At 37.2% G+C, this 19,379-nt stretch overlaps 1 protein-coding gene across 1 annotated transcript in view; it reads right to left on the bottom strand.

The window, feature by feature from the left end:
• Positions 1-19,379, bottom strand: part of LOC128697360 (hemocytin) — a 444,623-nt gene that overhangs the window by 70,485 nt on the left and 354,759 nt on the right. The window contains exon 72 of the mRNA XM_070093851.1: positions 852-1,063. Within this exon, the coding sequence (XP_069949952.1) occupies positions 852-1,063 (212 nt within the window). The remainder of the gene's footprint in view (positions 1-851; positions 1,064-19,379) is intronic.

Below are 19,379 nucleotides of genomic sequence, written 5' to 3'. Positions count from 1 at the left end.
ATGGTTTTTAATACTTGACGTGCTGTTGGAGTGTGAGCAAAGTAACATTTATGAAGGGGTTCAGGGAAACCGGCAGGCCGGACTTGAGTCCTGGAGATGGGAAGTACAGTGCCTGCACTCTGAAGGAGGGGTGTTAATGTTGCAGTTTAAAAACTGTAGTGTAAAGCACCCTTCTGGCAAGACAGTGATGGAGTGAATGATGGTGAAAGTTTTTCTTTTTCGGGCCACCCTGGCAAAATGGCAAAAGCAAGTAAGAGAGAGGTGAAAGTTTATAAACTAAGGGAGGAGGAAGTTAGGGTGAGATACAGACAACTATTGGCAGAAAGGTGGGTTAGTGTGAGTATGGGTAGGGGGGTTGAAGAGGGGTGGGATAGTTTTAAAAATGCAGTTTTAGAATGCGGGGCAGAAATTTGTGGCAATATATATAAAAAAAATAATAATACTAAGGAGGAGGGAAGTACAATGACTGTACACTTTAAAGGAGGGTTTGGGATATTGCTTGATTGGAATGACATCTAAACTGTCATATCTGAGTGCCTCTGCAAAGATAGTGATTATGGTGAAAGTGTTGAATGATGATGAAAGCTTTTTCTTTCTTTTTGGGTCACCCTGCCTCGGTGGGAAATGGCCGGCGTGTTAAAAAAATAATAATACCAGAAACAATAATAATAAGAATGAAATAAAATACAAAATATAAAAATAATAATAATAATAATAATAATAATAATAATAATAATAATAATAATAATAATAATAATAATAATAACAGAATATAATGAACAAGACTAAGAAAATTATTAAAGAAGTTTGAGTAAGTCTCTTTCACCTGTACAAAAGTTGTATAAACTTACCTAAGAGCATCACACAGTTCAAAAGCTTTATTAGTAACCAGGGCTGTACATTTAGGTTTCTCCTCACACACACCATTATTTAGAGCCCAAGAGTTGGCAAAGTCTTCTGTGCTGGAAGCCAACGTGCCATCTGGTCTGCTTTTATCATCACTGGAAATTCCTGTATAGAAGCCACACAGGCCATCTACCTGATACTTCATGTTATTATCAACCTAGGGAAGAATAAAACAGTTAATTATGATGCAAGACATATCACTGTCAGAATATATGAAGATTATAACCATAGGAAGTAGAGTGCCTGCACTCTGAAGGATGGGTGCGGATGATAATTATAATAACAATGTGTGGTGTAAACCAGTGGCAGCTCATACCTAAAATTAGAGATGCTGCTTCAGAAAATTTTTAGCCATTGTTTTAATATTGTGTAAAATAAAAGAACAAAAAGAAAAAACTATGAATTAATTAAAATAGCTGGAAGCATGATAATCATCTAATTCTACACTTTATCACATTCAAGAATATGGTACATGATTTTTAAGCACAACACACATCGCTGAGTCAAAAAGAAACATTACCTTACACTTGCACAACAGGGTCGGCACTGCATCAGCAACAATGCTCTCTCTACCTAGAGTGCAGCATCTTATCTCGGACATGTGCGAATGCACACAACAGCCAAACACCAAGTTGCTGGAACTGTGAAGTGCACAGTTCCATACAAGGATTTTTATAATTTTTCATGTACTAGGGGATGGCTATTGACATTAAGCTTAATGTACAAGTATAAAGAAAGAATTAAAGAAAAAAGAAACATTATACTGAATGCTATCAATAATATCGAGTGAAAATAGGGGGTGCTACAGTTCCGCAGTGCCTATACATGAGCAGCCACTGGTTGTGCAAGAATAGTATATAATACCGACAAGATGAAATTAAGACACATGTGCAACATCTGGGTATCTTTATTGTAGACGTTTCGCCATCCAGTGGCTTTATCAATACAAATTCTAGGACATAACTTGAAGACAGTAGGACTGTATACAGAAGATGAGGTAATCAGTCCCTCAACCTAAGAGTAGGTGCGAAGAGCACCGTAGTCGTGGAGATTCTGAAGCAGAAGCAAGGAACCTGGTGCTTATATAGTAACGTTAGGTGTAGCAGACGAGGGCATAGTCACTGGTAGGCGGGATTCCCCAGTGGAAGTAGGTCCTTCCCAAAGAGATGGGTTAGTTGTAGTAGTAGTTGTCATAGTCGTGAAGGTTATGTACATGTCCTCAGAATCAAGATTCCATGATGTTGCAGTGTCTGACAAGTTGTGCAAGAATAGTATATAATACCGACAAGATGAAATTAAGACACATGTGCAACATCTGGGTATCTTTATTGTAGACGTTTCGCCATCCAGTGGCTTTATCAATACAAATTCTAGGACATAACTTGAAGACAGTATGTCCTAGAATTTGTATTGATAAAGCCACTGGATGGCGAAACATCTACAATAAAGATACCCAGATGTTGCACATGTGTCTTAATTTCAGCCACTGGTGTAAACATTATGCAGAGAATTCATAGTGTGGAAATTAGGAGGAGGCGTGGAGTTAATAAAAGTATTATGCAGAGAGCTGAGGAGTTGTTGAGGTGGTTTGGTCATTTAAAGAGGATGGAGCAAAATAGGATGACTTGGAGGATGTATAAATCTGTAGTGGAGGGAAGGAGGGGTAGGGGTCATCCTAGAAAAGGATGGAGGAAGGGGGCATAAAAGAAGTTTTGTGTGCAAGGGGCTTGGACATGCAGCAGGCATGTGTGAACATATTAGATAGGAGTGAATGGAGACAACTGGTTTTTGAGACCTGACAAGCTGTTGGAGTGTTAGCAGGGTAATAATTTGTGAAGGGATTCATGGAAATTGGTTAGCCAGACTTGAGTCCTGGAAATGGGAACTACAATTCCTGCACTTTAAAGGGGGAGGTTGGAATATGGCTGTTTGAAGTGACATCTAAACTGATGTATCTTGCACGCCTCTGCAAAGAGAATGCTTGTGTGAGAGTAATGGTGAAAGTATTTCTTTCTTTTATGGGTCACCCTGCCTTGGTAGGAGATGGCCAGTGTTAAAAAAAAAAAAAACTTGCACTTAGGTCACACTACACATGCATGTATTTTTTGTTTTTTTCAACACATCTGCTGTCTCTCACCAAAGCAGGGTGACGCAAAAACAAAATACTTTCATCGTCATTCAACACTTTCACCTAACTCATACATACTCACTGCCTTGCAGAGGTGCACTTATATGACAGTTTAGAAGTCCCTCCAAACTGTCAATATCCCAGACCCCTCCAAAAAGGCTCAACCTGTTGAGAGTGAGAACATCATAGATAGCTAGTACCAACTACCTCATTTTTTTTACTTTTTATCGTGCAATAAACTGCTCAACTTATTTAATATTACAAATCAGATCCTACTCCTAAACCAATATTATTTCATAGTGACTATCTGTCCATTTAACTTTGTTTACCATTACTTAATTTTAGTCCCTTATATATTTTTTCCTTTATTTTAGCTTTATATAACTACCTTAGTTCATACATTCACAATTGTTAAAATAATCAAGGTGCTATTCTCAGGTGCTAAAGTGTAATAAGTTCACTATTTTGCCATTATATTCCAAAGCTCATTTATTTGATTACCACTTCATTGTTCACCACAACTTATATTAGTCCCTTTTATATTATAATTTTATATTATAATTCTAACTTTAAAGAATTACCTTTAAAGTACTACCTACTATCATATTCCCAAGCTCCATTATTTGATCATCACTTTATTTGTTCACCACAAATTATTTTAGTCCCTTTTATATTGTCTCCTTTATTTTAGCTGTAAAAAAAACTACCTTAGCTCATTATTTTTAAATTTGTTAAATAATTCAGGTGCTATTTTTTAGCTTTAGAATATTTACTTTGTTTTATACTTAATTCTAACTATAGATTCACTACAAATCTTATGATTACAAGCATTGATCCTGATACCAACCTCTTATTTAATGACTTAAATGAATCAAACAGTTACTGTAATTACTACACAGCAGAACAATCAAAGGCACTTCTCAGTGCCAACAACAACATAACTATCTTTAACTACAATATCAGATCTTTAAGCAAGCATTATGATGACCTCATAGCATTACTAAATTCCTTGCATGCCAATATGTCCATCATTACACTAACTGAAACCTGGCTAAAGCCTGATACTACAGATGTCTATGCCATTCCTGGTTACACAGCCATACACAACTGTAGGCCAGACCAACAAGGGGGTGGCACAGCTATATACTACTCAGACCAACTAGAATGTATCACTAATACTTGCACAAGGGATGAACATGGGGAATATATAATAGTTAAATTCAAATCCAAATACCTACAAAAACCTCTCACAGTGATAAACATCTACAGAGTTCCACAATCAAACATTAGCCAATTTAGTCAAAACCTAGGAAGTATGATAACTGATGCACGCATGAACAAAGATCACTTACTACTTTCAGGTGACTTCAATATAAATCTCCTGCAAGACCAGGACCCACACATTACTGAATTCACAAACACAATGAGTAACTGCATGTTGCTACCAACAGTAACAAAACCTACACGAGTTACGGAGACTAGTGTTTCCCTACTTGACCACATCTGGACCAACACCATATCCCTTTTAAAATCAGGCATAATTACAGATAATACCACAGACCACTACCCTACTTTCCTCATAACAACTCTTGGTAAATTACCCCTAGACACTACTAAAGTCACCTTCAGACTTCACAATGAGGCAGCCATTAATAACTTCACAACAGCAGTAACAAACATTGACTGGCACACTGACCTAGAAATCTATACAGATATTGACGAATGTTTTAATAATTTTCTAAAAAAGACCCAATACCTCTATAACAAGCACTGCCCTAAAAAAACTAAACAGATGACAGCTAAGAGACTGAACAGTCCCTGGCTAACACCCAGCATTCTCAAGTCCATAAATACAAAACACCGATATGAAAAACAGTACAGAATGGGTCACATAACCAGAGACCAAACAAAACATTACTCGTCAATCCTAACCAGCCTGATAAGAAGGGCAAAAAAATTGTATTATGAGAACAGATTATCCAACTTACGATGTGATATAAAAAAGACCTGGAAAACCCTATCAGAAATTCTGGGAACAAAAAAGATATTACGAAATAGCGAAATACAATTAGCAAAATCAGATGAACTCCAACTCCCACCAACAGAAACAGCAAACAGACTCAATGATTTCTTCTCCACTATAGGACAATGCCTAGCCAATAAAATCCCAAGCTCAGATACCCCACCAAATGACTACCTCACTAGCAACTACCCGAACACACTGTTCCTAGCTCCGACTAACCCATACGAAGTCTCCCTTATTATCAACGCACTAAAAAATAAGGCAGGAGATTTAAATACCTTACCACCCTTTATATACAAAAAAGTGTCACAAGTGCTATCACTAATCATTACAACACTCTTTAACAAATCCATTGAATCCTCCACCTTCCCTACAGTTCTCAAAATAGCAAGGGTCACCCCGATCCATAAAGGAGGAGACCAAACAGAGCTGAATAACTATAGGCCAATATCCAATTTACACCCTCTCTCAAAAATCTTCGAAAAATTAATTCATAAACGAATCTACTCCTACCTCGTCTCCCAAAACATACTCAACCCCTGCCAATTTGGATTCAGGCCTAATAAAAATACTAATGATGCTATTATACACATGCTAGAACATATATACACTGCAATAGAGAAAAAAGAAGTCCCACTGGGGATTTTCATTGACTTACGTAAAGCTTTTGATACAGTTGACCATGACTTGCTCCACGTAAAATTGTCACACTATGGTATAAGAGGGCACTCCCTCAACTACCTCAAGTCATACCTCAGCAACAGAAGCCAATATGTGTACGCAAATGGGGCAAGCTCTTCTGCACAACCAATTACAGTTGGTGTCCCACAGGGAAGTGTCCTTGGCCCTCTTCTCTTTCTAATATACATAAATGACCTATGAAATGCTTCACAATTACTCAAACCCACACTATTTGCAGATGACACTACATACGTCTTCTCTCACCCGAGCCCAGTCACGCTAGCCAATACTGTAAATACCGAATTACAAAAAATATCTACCTGGATGAGGACTAACAAACTTACACTAAACATTGACAAAACGTACTTCATTCAGTTTGGTAACAGAGCTACAGATGTCCCTCTTAACATAACGATAAACGGATCACCTATCACAAAGCTAACAGAGGGAAAATTCCTAGGAATCCACCTTGATAATAGACTCAAATTTCATACACATATACAACAAATTTCTAAGAAAATTTCCAAGACTGCAGGCATACTATCGAAGATATGGTACTATGTTCCACAGTCAGCCCTCCTGGCCCTGTATCACTCTCTTATTTACCCCTATCTCACGTATGGAATTTGTGCATGGGGCTCAACAACAATTAACCATCTCAGACCACTAATTACCCAACAAAAGGCTGCAGTCAGAATGATAACAAATTCTCACTACAGGCAGCACACTCCACCAATATTCAAAACACTCAACCTACTCACCATACAAAACATCCATACTTATTATTGCACCTATTACATACATAGAACACTTAACTCTGATATAAACCCTCCCCTCAAACATCTCCTTGCCAACCTCAACAGAACACATGACCATAACACAAGGCACAGATCACTCTTTGATGTTCCTCATGTCCATCTCACGCTATGCAAAAACTCAATGCACATAAAAGGCCCTAAAATCTGGAATTCATTACCTGTAAATATAAAAGAAACACTACCTGTTTATAAATTCAAGTCTCTTCTCAAAGATCACTTACTCACCCAAAACCAAATAAATACTGAATAACTGAACCTTATAAATTGTATATCTTAAATGTTTCTCACAATTATATCACATAAATGTTAAACCTAGGACCCAATCTAACTTTGCTATTTTTTAAATACACTATCTAACAGAATACTCCATTCTACTGAATGTACAGCAATGCATGCAACCATATGACCTGTCTTTGTAATACTCATTTGTGCTTTATAGTTATCTGTTTACAATAATGTCTTATCACTGATTACATCACTGCTTAGTTAATCTTAAGTTAATTTTAAGCCAGCCCGTAATGCTATGCATATAAGTGGCTTTGGCATGCTGCTCTTACCTGCATTTTTTTGCACCTCTGTATGTATGCTAAAATTACTAAATAAATAAATAAATAAATATGCATATGCATATATATTTACACATCCATCTGGGTTTTCTTCTATTTTCTTAATAGTTCTTGTTCTTCTTTACTTCCTCATATCTTCATGGGGTAATAGAATAGAATTCTTCCTCCATAAGTCATGTGTGTTGTAAGAGGTGACTAAAATGCTGGGAGCAAGGAGCTAGTAACCCTTTCTCCTGTATAAATTACTAAATTTAAAAAGAAAAACTTTCATTTTTCTTTTTAGGTCACCCTGCCTCAGTGGGATATGGCTGGTGTATTAAAAAAAATAATAATGGTAATTAGATAAAATTCAATCACTGCAAGATAATATACAGTATAAGCTTTGTTCTGGCAATCTACATGATTGATACAGTGATGGCAAATTATGCAGGTTTAACCCAGAAAGAGCTCTTCATCAAAGGAACTGGAGCTACCTACCCCTTCACTGGGTCAACAGCATGGACTAGGCAGATCAGATGCCTCTGTGGTCTTGCTGAAGCCTTAATTAACCACCACAAATGTGCAACCATCACTGATGCAAATTTTTAAACAAAATTGCTCATAACTTGTGGAAATGATTACCTGAAGTTATAAATTACTCAGAGTAATTAGGATATGACAGAAACATTTGTTTCTTGCATTGTGCCAATGAATTATTCTGATGCAACTCTCCAAGAAGAATTTTATGTAATGAGTGCAGTAGGGGAAGGAAGGCGGGGTAGGGGTCGTCCTCGAAAAGGTTGGAGGGAGGGGGTAAAGGTGGTGTTGTGGGCGAGGGGTTTGGGCTTCCAGCAAGCGTGCATGAGTGTGTTAGATAGGAGTGAATGGAGACAAATGGTATTTGGGACCTGACGATCTGTTGGAGTGTGAGCAGGGTAATATTTAGTGAAGGGATTCAGGGAAACCGGTTATTTTATATAACCGGACTTGAGTCCTGGAAATGGGAAGTACAATGCCTGCACTCTAAAGGAGGGGTTTGGGATATTGGCAGTTTGGAGAGATATACTGTATTATGTATTTTTATACGTATATACACCTACCATCCGACTTACGACCGAGTTCGGTTCCGAGAAACCGGTCGTAAGTCGAACTTTACTACTGAATATCAACAAAACATTTTTGTAATGACTTTATTTTATTGTTTTATTTTGGTATTTCATGTTTTACTTTACTTTTTATGTTGTTAGTACTGTATTTTATACTGTAAGGTTTGGAATAAACACTGTGTACAACACAAATAGTTGTTTATTTCCCAGAAATTTGGCATAAAAAACATGGTCGTAAGTCGAGTGGTCGTAAGTCGAGCAGGTCGTAAGTCGGATGGTAGGTGTACTTCTAAGCTGTTGTATTCTGGGCACCTCTGCAAAAACAGTGATTATGTGTGAGTGAGGTGAAAGTGTTGAATGATGATGAAAGTATTTTCTTTTTGGGGATTTTCTTTCTCTTTGGGTCACCCTGCCTCGGTGGGAGATGGCCGACTTGTTGAAAAAAAAAAGAAAAAAAAAGTGCAGTGGAATGAATGAGTGTTGTGGAGGAGGATGAGGAGGAGGAGCACTATGAACAAGTGAGTGTTGCAGAGGTGTTAGAGGTAGATTCATAAATGTTGCAGAGATGTGTTGAATGCATGAGTACTATGGAAGTGTGGGTGTTGTGGAGATATACAATAAATGTTGTGGAAGTGCAAGTGTTGCAGAGGTATAGGTGTTATGAAGCTGTGAATGTTGCAGTGTGAGTGTCATGGGGGTGTATCGCAGAGCTGAGATCTTGTAGAGATGTAAATGTTGCTGAGGTGTGAGTGTTGTGAGTCTTATAGAGGTGTGAGTGTTGCTGAGATATTATAAGATACAATACATCTATAAATATTAATACTGTACCATGGAAAATTGGGGGAATGTGAATCACTAGGCTTCAACACCATATGGTTTTTAATATCATGCAAAGATAATGTATTATTTTTTTTTTTTTTCAACAAACTGGCCGTATCCCGCCAAGGCAGGGTGGCCAAAAAAAAAAAAACTTAAGACACACACACACACAGACACACACACATATATATATATACACCTATCATCCGACTTAGGACCTGCTCGACATACGACGACTCGACTTACAACCGTGTTTTTTTATGCCAAATTTCTGGGAAATAAACAAGTGTTTGTGTTGTACACAGTGTTTATCCTAAACCTTACAGTATAAAATACAGTACTAACAGCATAAAAAGTAAAGTAAAACATGAAATACCAAAATAAAACAATAAAATAAAGTCATTACAAAAACGTTATGTTGATATTCAGTAGTAAAGTTCGACTTACGTCCATTTCGACTTATGACCGGTTTCTTGGAACCGAACTCGGTCGTAAGTCGGGTGGTAGGTGTGTGTGTGTGTGTGTGTGTGTGTGTGTGTGTGTGTGTGTGTGTGTGTGTGTGTGTGTGTGTGTGTATGTATGTATATATATATATATATATATATATATATATATATATATATATATATATATATATATATATATATATATATATATATATATATATATATATATATATATATATATATATATTATTTTTTTTTTTTTTCCACAAGTCGGCTGTCTCCCACCGAGGCAGGGTGACCCAAAAAAAAAGAAAGAAAATCCCCAAAAAGAAAATACTTTCATCATCATTCAACACTTTCACCACACTCACACATTATCACTGCTTTTGCAGAGGTGCTCAGAATACAACAGTTTAGAAGCATATACGTATAGAGATACACAACATATCCCTCCAAACTGCCAATATCCCAAACCCCTCCTTTAAAGTGCAGGCATTGTACTTCCCATTTCCAGGACTCAAGTCCGACTATATGAAAATAACCGGTTTCCCTGAATCCCTTCACTAAATATTACCCTGCTCACACTCCAACAGATCGTCAGGTCCCAAGTACCATTCGTCTCCATTCACTCCTATCTAACATGCTCACCCACGCTTGCACACACACACACACACACACACACACACACACACATATATATATATATATATATATATATATATATATATATATATATATATATATATATATATATATATATATATATATATATATATATATATATATATACATACACACACACACACACACACACACACACACACACACATATATATATATATATATATATATATATATATATATATATATATATATATATATATATATATATATATATATATATATATATATATATATATAAATAAATAAATAAATATATATATATATATATATATATGTAGGTAGTAGGTTGGTAGACAGCAACCACCCAGGGAAGTACTACCGTCCTGCCAGATGACTGTGAAACAAAAACCTGTAACTGTTTTGCATGATGGTAGGATTGCTGGTTTCTTTTTCTGTCTCATAAACACGCTAAGATAACAGGGATATCTTGCTACTCCTACTTACACTTTGGTCACACTTCACAGACACGCACATGCATATATATATATACATACATCTAGGTTTTTCTCCTTTTTCTAAATAGCTCTTGTTCTTTTTTATTTCTTCTATTGTCCATGGGGAAGTGGAAAAGAATCTTTCCTCCGTAAGCCATGCGTGTCGTATGAGGCGACTAAAATGCCGGGAGCAATGGGCTAGTAACCCCTTCTCCTGTATACAATTACTAAAAAAGAGAAGAAGAAAAACTTTATAAAACTGGGTTGCTTAAATGTGCGTGGATGTAGTGCGGATGACAAGAAACAGATGATTGCTGATGTTATGAATGAAAAGAAGTTGGATGTCCTGGCCCTAAGCGAAACAAAGCTGAAGGGGGTAGGAGAGTTTCAGTGGGGGGAAATAAATGGGATTAAATCTGGAGTATCTGAGAGAGTTAGAGCAAAGGAAGGGGTAGCAGTAATGTTAAATGATCAGTTATGGAAGGAGAAAAGAGAATATGAATGTGTAAATTCAAGAATTATGTGGATTAAAGTAAAGGTTGGATGCGAGAAGTGGGTCATAATAAGCGTGTATGCACCTGGAGAAGAGAGGAATGCAGAGGAGAGAGAGAGATTTTGGGAGATGTTAAGTGAATGTATAGGAGCCTTTGAACCAAGTGAGAGAGTAATTGTGGTAGGGGACTTGAATGCTAAAGTAGGAGAAACTTTTAGAGAGGGTGTGGTAGGTAAGTTTGGGGTGCCAGGTGTAAATGATAATGGGAGCCCTTTGATTGAACTTTGTATAGAAAGGGGTTTAGTTATAGGTAATACATATTTTAAGAAAAAGAGGATAAATAAGTATACACGATATGATGTAGGGCGAAATGACAGTAGTTTGTTGGATTATGTATTGGTAGATAAAAGACTGTTGAGTAGACTTCAGGATGTACATGTTTATAGAGGGGCCACAGATATATCAGATCACTTTCTAGTTGTAGCTACACTGAGAGTAAAAGGTAGATGGGATACAAGGAGAATAGAAGCATCAGGGAAGAGAGAGGTGAAGGTTTATAAACTAAAAGAGGAGGCAGTTAGGGTAAGATATAAACAGCTATTGGAGGATAGATGGGCTAATGAGAGCATAGGCAATGGGGTCGAAGAGGTATGGGGTAGGTTTAAAAATGTAGTGTTAGAGTGTTCAGCAGAAGTTTGTAGTTACAGGAAAGTGGGTGCAGGAGGGAAGAGGAGCGATTGGTGGAATGATGATGTAAAGAGAGTAGTAAGGGAGAAAAAGTTAGCATATGAGAAGTTTTTACAAAGTAGAAGTGATGCAAGGAGGGAAGAGTATATGGAGAAAAAGAGAGAAGTTAAGAGAGTGGTGAAGCAATGTAAAAAGAGAGCAAATGAGAGAGTGGGTGAGATGTTATCAACAAATTTCGTTGAAAATAAGAAAAAGTTTTGGAGTGAGATTAACAAGTTAAGAAAGCCTAGAGAACAAATGGATTTGTCAGTTAAAAATAGGAGAGGAGAGTTATTAAATGGAGAGTTAGAGGTATTGGGAAGATGGAAGGAATATTTTGAGGAATTGTTAAATGTTGATGAAGATAGGGAAGCTGTGATTTCGTGTATAGGGCAAGGAGGAATAACATCTTGTAGGAGTGAGGAAGAGCCAGTTGTGAGTGTGGGGGAAGTTCGTGAGGCAGTAGGTAAAATGAAAGGGGGTAAGGCAGCCGGGATTGATGGGATAAAGATAGAAATGTTAAAAGCAGGTGGGGATATAGTTTTGGAGTGGTTGGTGCAATTATTTAATAAATGTATGGAAGAGGGTAAGGTACCTAGGGATTGGCAGAGAGCATGCATAGTTCCTTTGTATAAAGGCAAAGGGGATAAAAGAGAGTGCAAAAATTATAGGGGGATAAGTCTGTTGAGTGTACCTGGTAAAGTGTATGGTAGAGTTATAATTGAAAGAATTAAGAGTAAGACGGAGAATAGGATAGCAGATGAACAAGGAGGCTTTAGGAAAGGTAGGGGGTGTGTGGACCAGGTGTTTACAGTGAAACATATAAGTGAACAGTATTTAGATAAGGCTAAAGAGGTCTTTGTGGCATTTATGGATTTGGAAAAGGCGTATGACAGGGTGGATAGGGGGGCAATGTGGCAGATGTTGCAAGTGTATGGTGTAGGAGGTAGGTTACTGAAAGCAGTGAAGAGTTTTTACGAGGATAGTGAGGCTCAAGTTAGAGTATGTAGGAAAGAAGGAAATTTTTTCCCAGTAAAAGTAGGCCTTAGACAAGGATGTGTGATGTCACCGTGGTTGTTTAATATATTTATAGATGGGGTTGTAAGAGAAGTAAATGCGAGGGTCTTGGCAAGAGGCGTGGAGTTAAAAGATAAAGAATCACACACAAAGTGGGAGTTGTCACAGCTGCTCTTTGCTGATGACACTGTGCTCTTGGGAGATTCTGAAGAGAAGTTGCAGAGATTGGTGGATGAATTTGGTAGGGTGTGCAAAAGAAGAAAATTAAAGGTGAATACAGGAAAGAGTAAGGTTATGAGGATAACAAAAAGATTAGGTGATGAAAGATTGAATATCAGATTGGAGGGAGAGAGTATGGAGGAGGTGAACGTATTCAGATATTTGGGAGTGGACGTGTCAGCGGATGGGTCTATGAAAGATGAGGTGAATCATAGAATTGATGAGGGAAAAAGAGTGAGTGGTGCACTTAGGAGTCTGTGGAGACAAAGAACTTTGTCCTTGGAGGCAAAGAGGGGAATGTATGAGAGTATAGTTTTACCAACGCTCTTATATGGGTGTGAAGCGTGGGTGATGAATGTTGCAGCGAGGAGAAGGCTGGAGGCAGTGGAGATGTCATGTCTGAGGGCAATGTGTGGTGTGAATATAATGCAGAGAATTCGTAGTTTGGAAGTTAGGAGGAGGTGCGGGATTACCAAAACTGTTGTCCAGAGGGCTGAGGAAGGGTTGTTGAGGTGGTTCGGACATGTAGAGAGAATGGAGCGAAACAGAATGACTTCAAGAGTGTATCAGTCTGTAGTGGAAGGAAGGCGGGGTAGGGGTCGGCCTAGGAAGGGTTGGAGGGAGGGGGTAAAGGAGGTTTTGTGTGCGAGGGGCTTGGACTTCCAGCAGGCATGCGTGAGCGTGTTTGATAGGAGTGAATGGAGACAAATGGTTTTTAATACTTGACGTGCTGTTGGAGTGTGAGCAAAGTAACATTTATGAAGGGATTCAGGGAAACCGGCAGGCCGGACTTGAGTCCTGGAGATGGGAAGTACAGTGCCTGCACTCTGAAGGAGGGGTGTTAATGTTGCAGTTTAAAAACTGTAGTGTAAAGCACCCTTCTGGCAAGACAGTGATGGAGTGAATGATGGTGAAAGTTTTTCTTTTTCGGGCCACCCTGCCTTGGTGGGAATCGGCCGGTGTGATAATAAAAAAAATATATATATATATATATATATATATATATATATATATATATATATATATATATATATATATATATATACACATTATATATATATATATATACATTATATATATATATATATATATATATATATATATATATATATATATATATATATATGAAGCAGCAGACCGATTCGGGTACCATGGTCTTGTGTGCCGTAAATCCGAGGGAAAGATTGCAAGACATGAGGAGGTTAATAACATTATCAAGAGGAGCCTCACAACAGCTGGATGCCCAGCAGTAAGGGAGCCACCCCAACTATGCAGATCTGATGGCAGCCAGAAGCGTCCAGATGGTATCACCCTTCAAGCCTGGACAGATGGGAAGCAGGTGGTGTGGGACTATACATGTGCATCTACCTTGGCTGATACCTATCTCCAATACACCAGGGAGGAAGGAGGGGCAGCTGCCAGCTTTAGGGAGTCCCAAAAGTCTAGAAAATATGGAGAACTTGCCCATCATTATATGTTTGTTCCCATAGGCTCAGAGACCCTTGGCTCATGGGGAAAGAGTGCATCTAATTTCCTTAAGGAGCTGGGAAAAAGACTCATCAGGGTAACTAGGGATCCCAGGGCAGCTAGTTTTCTGTTCCAGCGGCTCAGCGCGGCTGTTCAACGGGGTAATGCCTGCTGCATTTTGGGCACACGCCCCAGCTCTGAGGAGCTGGATGAGATTTTCACCTTATAATCGGTGATACACACGTAACAACATGTATATATGTATATATATATATATATATATATATATATATATATATATATATATATATATATATATATATATATATATATATATATATTTTTTTTTTTTTTTTTTTTTTTCAACAAGTCGGTCGTCTCCCACCGAGGCAGGGTGATATATATATATATATATATATATATATATATATATATATATATATATATATATATATATATATATATATATATATATATATATATATATATATATATACAGTGGACCCCCGCATAACGATGGCATCGCATAGCGATTTTTCCGCATAACGATTACTTTTATCGCAAAATTTTTGCCCCGCATACCGATTAAAAACCCGCATACCGATTTTCGTCCGAGACGCGTCCAATGTGCCCTCACATGTGCCGGCCGTCCCATTGTTTACCAGCCAGCCTCCGCGGTAACATCCAAGCATACACTCGGAATATTTCGTATTATTACAGTGTTTTCGGTGCTGTTTGTGGAAAATAAGTGACCATGGGCCCCAAGAAAGCTTCTAGTGCCAACCCTGTGGTAAAAAGGGTGGGAATTAGTATGGAAATTAAGAAAGATTTTGAAGGGTTTGGGGCTAACCCTGAGAAGCCTATGCCAGTTGTGGAATCCATTGTGCCTACTTCAAAGATTAAGGAAATGTGTGCAGAGTGGGTTGAACTGCAAACCTTTATAGATGAAAATCACCCTGACACAGCTGTTGCAAGCCGTGCTTGTGACTATTTCAATGACAATGTTATGGCCCATTTTAGGAAAGTCTTGAAGGAACGGGAGGTACAGAGCTCTATGGACAGATTTGTTGTGCGACAGAGGTCCAGTGACTCTCAAGCTGGTCCTAGTGGCATTAAAAGAAGAAGGGAAGTAACCCCAGAAAAGGACTTGCTACCTCAAGTCTTAATGGAAGGGGATTCCCCTTCTAAACAGTAAGAAGATAATGCTCTCCCCTCCTCCCATCCCATCAATCATCACCAGATCTTCAATAAAAGTAAGTGTCATGTAATTGTGCATGCCTTTTTCAGTTTGTGTGTATTAAAATTAACATTTCATGTGGTAAAAAAAAATTTTTTTCATACTTTTGGGCGTCTTGCACGGATTAATTTTATTTCCATTATTTCTTATGGGGAAAATTGATTCGCATAACGATTATTTCGCATAACGATGAGCCCTCTTGCACGGATTAAAATCGTTAACCGGGGGTCCACTGTATATATATATGTGCCACCTTTATATCAACAATGTATCTCTTAAATCTTCTGTGCCATATTATGTAATAAAATATTCCTATTATATATATATATATATACATTATATATATATATACATTATATATATATATATATATATATATATATATATATATATATATATATATAATATATATATATAGTATATATATATATATATATATATATATATATATATATATATATATATATATATATATATATATATATATATATATATATATATATATATATATATATATATATTAGTATATATCTGTTGGAGTTTGAGCAGGGTAATATTTAGTGAAGGGATTCAGGGAAACCGGTTATTTTCATATAGTCGGACTTGAGTCCTGGAAATGGGAAGTACAATGCCTGCACTTTAAAGGAGGGGTTTGGGATATTGGCAGTTTGGAGGGATATGTTGTGTATCTTTATATGTGTATGCTTCTAGACTGTTGTATTCTGAGCACCTCTGCAAAAACAGTGATAATGTGCGAGTGTGGTGAAAGTGTTGAATGATGATGAAAGTATTTTCTTTTTGGGGATTTTCTTTCTTTTTTGGGTCACCCTGCCTCGGTGGGAGACGGCCGACTTGTTGAAAAAAAAAAAATAATATATATATATATATATATATATATATATATATATATATATATATATATATATATTATAGGTAGTAGGTTGGTAGACAGCAACCGCCCAGGGAGGTACTACCGTCCTGCCAAGTGAGTGTAAAACGAAAGCCTGTAATTGTTTTACATGATGGTAGGATTGCTGGTGTCCTTTTTTCTGTCTCATGAACATGCAAGATTTCAGGTACGTCTTGCTACTTCTACTTACACTTAGGTCACACTACACATACATGTACAAGCACATATATACACACCCCTCTGGGTTTTCTTCTATTTTCTTTCTAGTTCTTATTCTTGTTTATTTCCTCTTATCTCCATGGGGAAGTGGAACAGAATTCTTCCTCCGTAAGCCATGCGTGTTGTAAGAGGCGACTAAAATGCCGGGAGCAAGGGGCTAGTAACCTCTTCTCCTGTATATATTACTAAATGTAAAAGGAGAAACTTCCGTTTTTCCTTTTGGGCCACCCCGCCTCGGTGGGATACGGCCGGTGTGTTGAAAGAAAGAAGATATATATATATATATATATATATATATATATACATATAAATATATATATATATATATACATATAAATATATATATATATATATACTTATTATTATATTTTTTATTAACACACTGGCCGATTCCCACCAAGGCAGGGTGGCCCGAAAAAGAAAAACTTTCACCATCATTCACTCCATCACTGTCTTGCCAGAAGGGTGCTTTACACTACAGTTTTTAAACTGCAACATTAACACCCCTCTAATTTTATCATACTATTTTAATTCAGTTTTATATGCTCTATAAGCTTACAAGACAAAACTAACTGTGCATAGTAGAGGTGTTGCAACTCCCAGCTGTACACAGCATAAGTGTTGCAGCTCTCACATGCATACAACAAAGGTGCTGCAACTGCCAGCTATCTACATAAGGAGTGTAGCAGCTCCCATCTGTGCACAATTTAGGTGTTAAGAGAAGGCTTTGTACTTACGAAAATATTAACATTTTTTTCAACATTCCAATGAACACTGAAGTCATATAAGTTTGATGAGAATTCGATGGTATCGCCGATTTGAGAGATGGTGAAGCTGTTGGATGCTCCAATGCGCTGTGCCTTTAAATCATACCAGATTAGTAGTATGATTTTCCTTTACAAAATTATTGCCAGTATATATTAACATTTAGAGTACAGTACTTTATATATGGGGTCAATAGAGCATTTAAATATAAAAGAATTTAGCTATACATAATTGATAAAACTTGATTAAAACTGTTTTTTTCTATTATATATGTAGTAGAGCGTAAGTCATCCATCAGAGTAGGTATAGTTACCTGAGCAACTGTATATGAATTATCATTCCAAGTAACAAGGTCTCGCTGGAGAAGGAGTTCCATGTTTCCATGCATAATCCTCAAGTAACGATCACAGTGTTTACTATTAGAGCAATTGCCGTGCACTGCAAACAAATATAAAAAAGTATTTATGCTACAAGCTTAAATATATGGACAATAAGTGTATTAAATGTAAATACTAATATTTTCAATAAAGAATCAAATGAAAACATCACATGAGGCTGTCTCAAGTTAGTCTTCATGGGGATGCTGCTCCTGTCATGCCGTGCACTTCTGGAAACCCACTTATCTGAGATTCTCCCAGCTTTTTACAACCTGTACAAGGTTTACTCTGGGAAGGTGTAGTCTGCAAAATGCACTGAATTCTTACTAAATCCTTAAACTGGATCCTCTTTGTGGTCTAGAAGAAAGCCCTGCCTTATCCTTTACCTCACAATACTCGGTGGTCTGTTTCTTCCAAGGAACAAGATGGAGATAATTTCAGGGGTTAGGTTCACTATCATCCACCAGAGTTGGGCCTCCTTATTTTGATTTATATAGAGGTTTTTTTACCATATGCCTAATCATTAGGACTTCCATCATGTGCCAAGCCAAAAAAACAATGTGAATCCTTCCTGGCAGAGTTTAGGTCATGCAAACATGTAAATCAGTAAAGTACTGTACATTAACATAATATTGAGGTGTGGAATCATGCACACACATTACTCAATGAAGAACTGTACACTAACATAATACTGAGGTGTAGAATATTATCCCTACAAGAGTCTCAGAGGGTGTTGGACAGACAGACAGCAAACAATGCAGTAAGTTCCAATATCCCTTTTTGTTATTATTTATATATCAAAAGGCTTTACTTACTCAAGATATTTTCATTGCAGTATACAGATAATGAGCAGTATTACACTGTATACTGTATGTTATATGAAAACATTTAGTTTTCCCTAACCAACCCTCACACTTTGACCATCACCCTATATGGCTGAATATTTTACACTGTTGCTGAGAATTTGCAAACAATGAAGACCAATGGTGAAATATTCTTTTTTCAGCTTGATTTCAAAGAGGGTTTATAAAAGATCAAGAGTGCTTTACTCTTGTAACTCCCTGTGTATGTAATAAACAACTCAACTGACAAAACAGAGAAATGTATCACACAATTAACTTTATTACTTAAGTTTGGGAGGGGACAATACCAAGTCTTTTTCTGATGCTGATACTCAAGTTTAGGCTGATGCTGATACCATCAAAATTAGCTGCTACTAACTAATACTGGTACCGATACGAATGCTACCAAAATTAACTGATACCAATACTTCTACTTGATTTCTGGCTGATACCGATGCTAACAAAATCAGCCAATACCAATGATACCAATACCAATACTTTGGAACATCCCTACTTT

The sequence above is a fragment of the Cherax quadricarinatus genome, chromosome 44 (assembly GCF_038502225.1).
Source record: "Cherax quadricarinatus isolate ZL_2023a chromosome 44, ASM3850222v1, whole genome shotgun sequence".
Taxonomy (NCBI): Eukaryota; Metazoa; Arthropoda; class Malacostraca; order Decapoda; family Parastacidae; genus Cherax; species Cherax quadricarinatus.
Note: the sequence above shows the minus strand (reverse complement) of the source record. Positions and strands in the feature narration are given on the sequence as shown.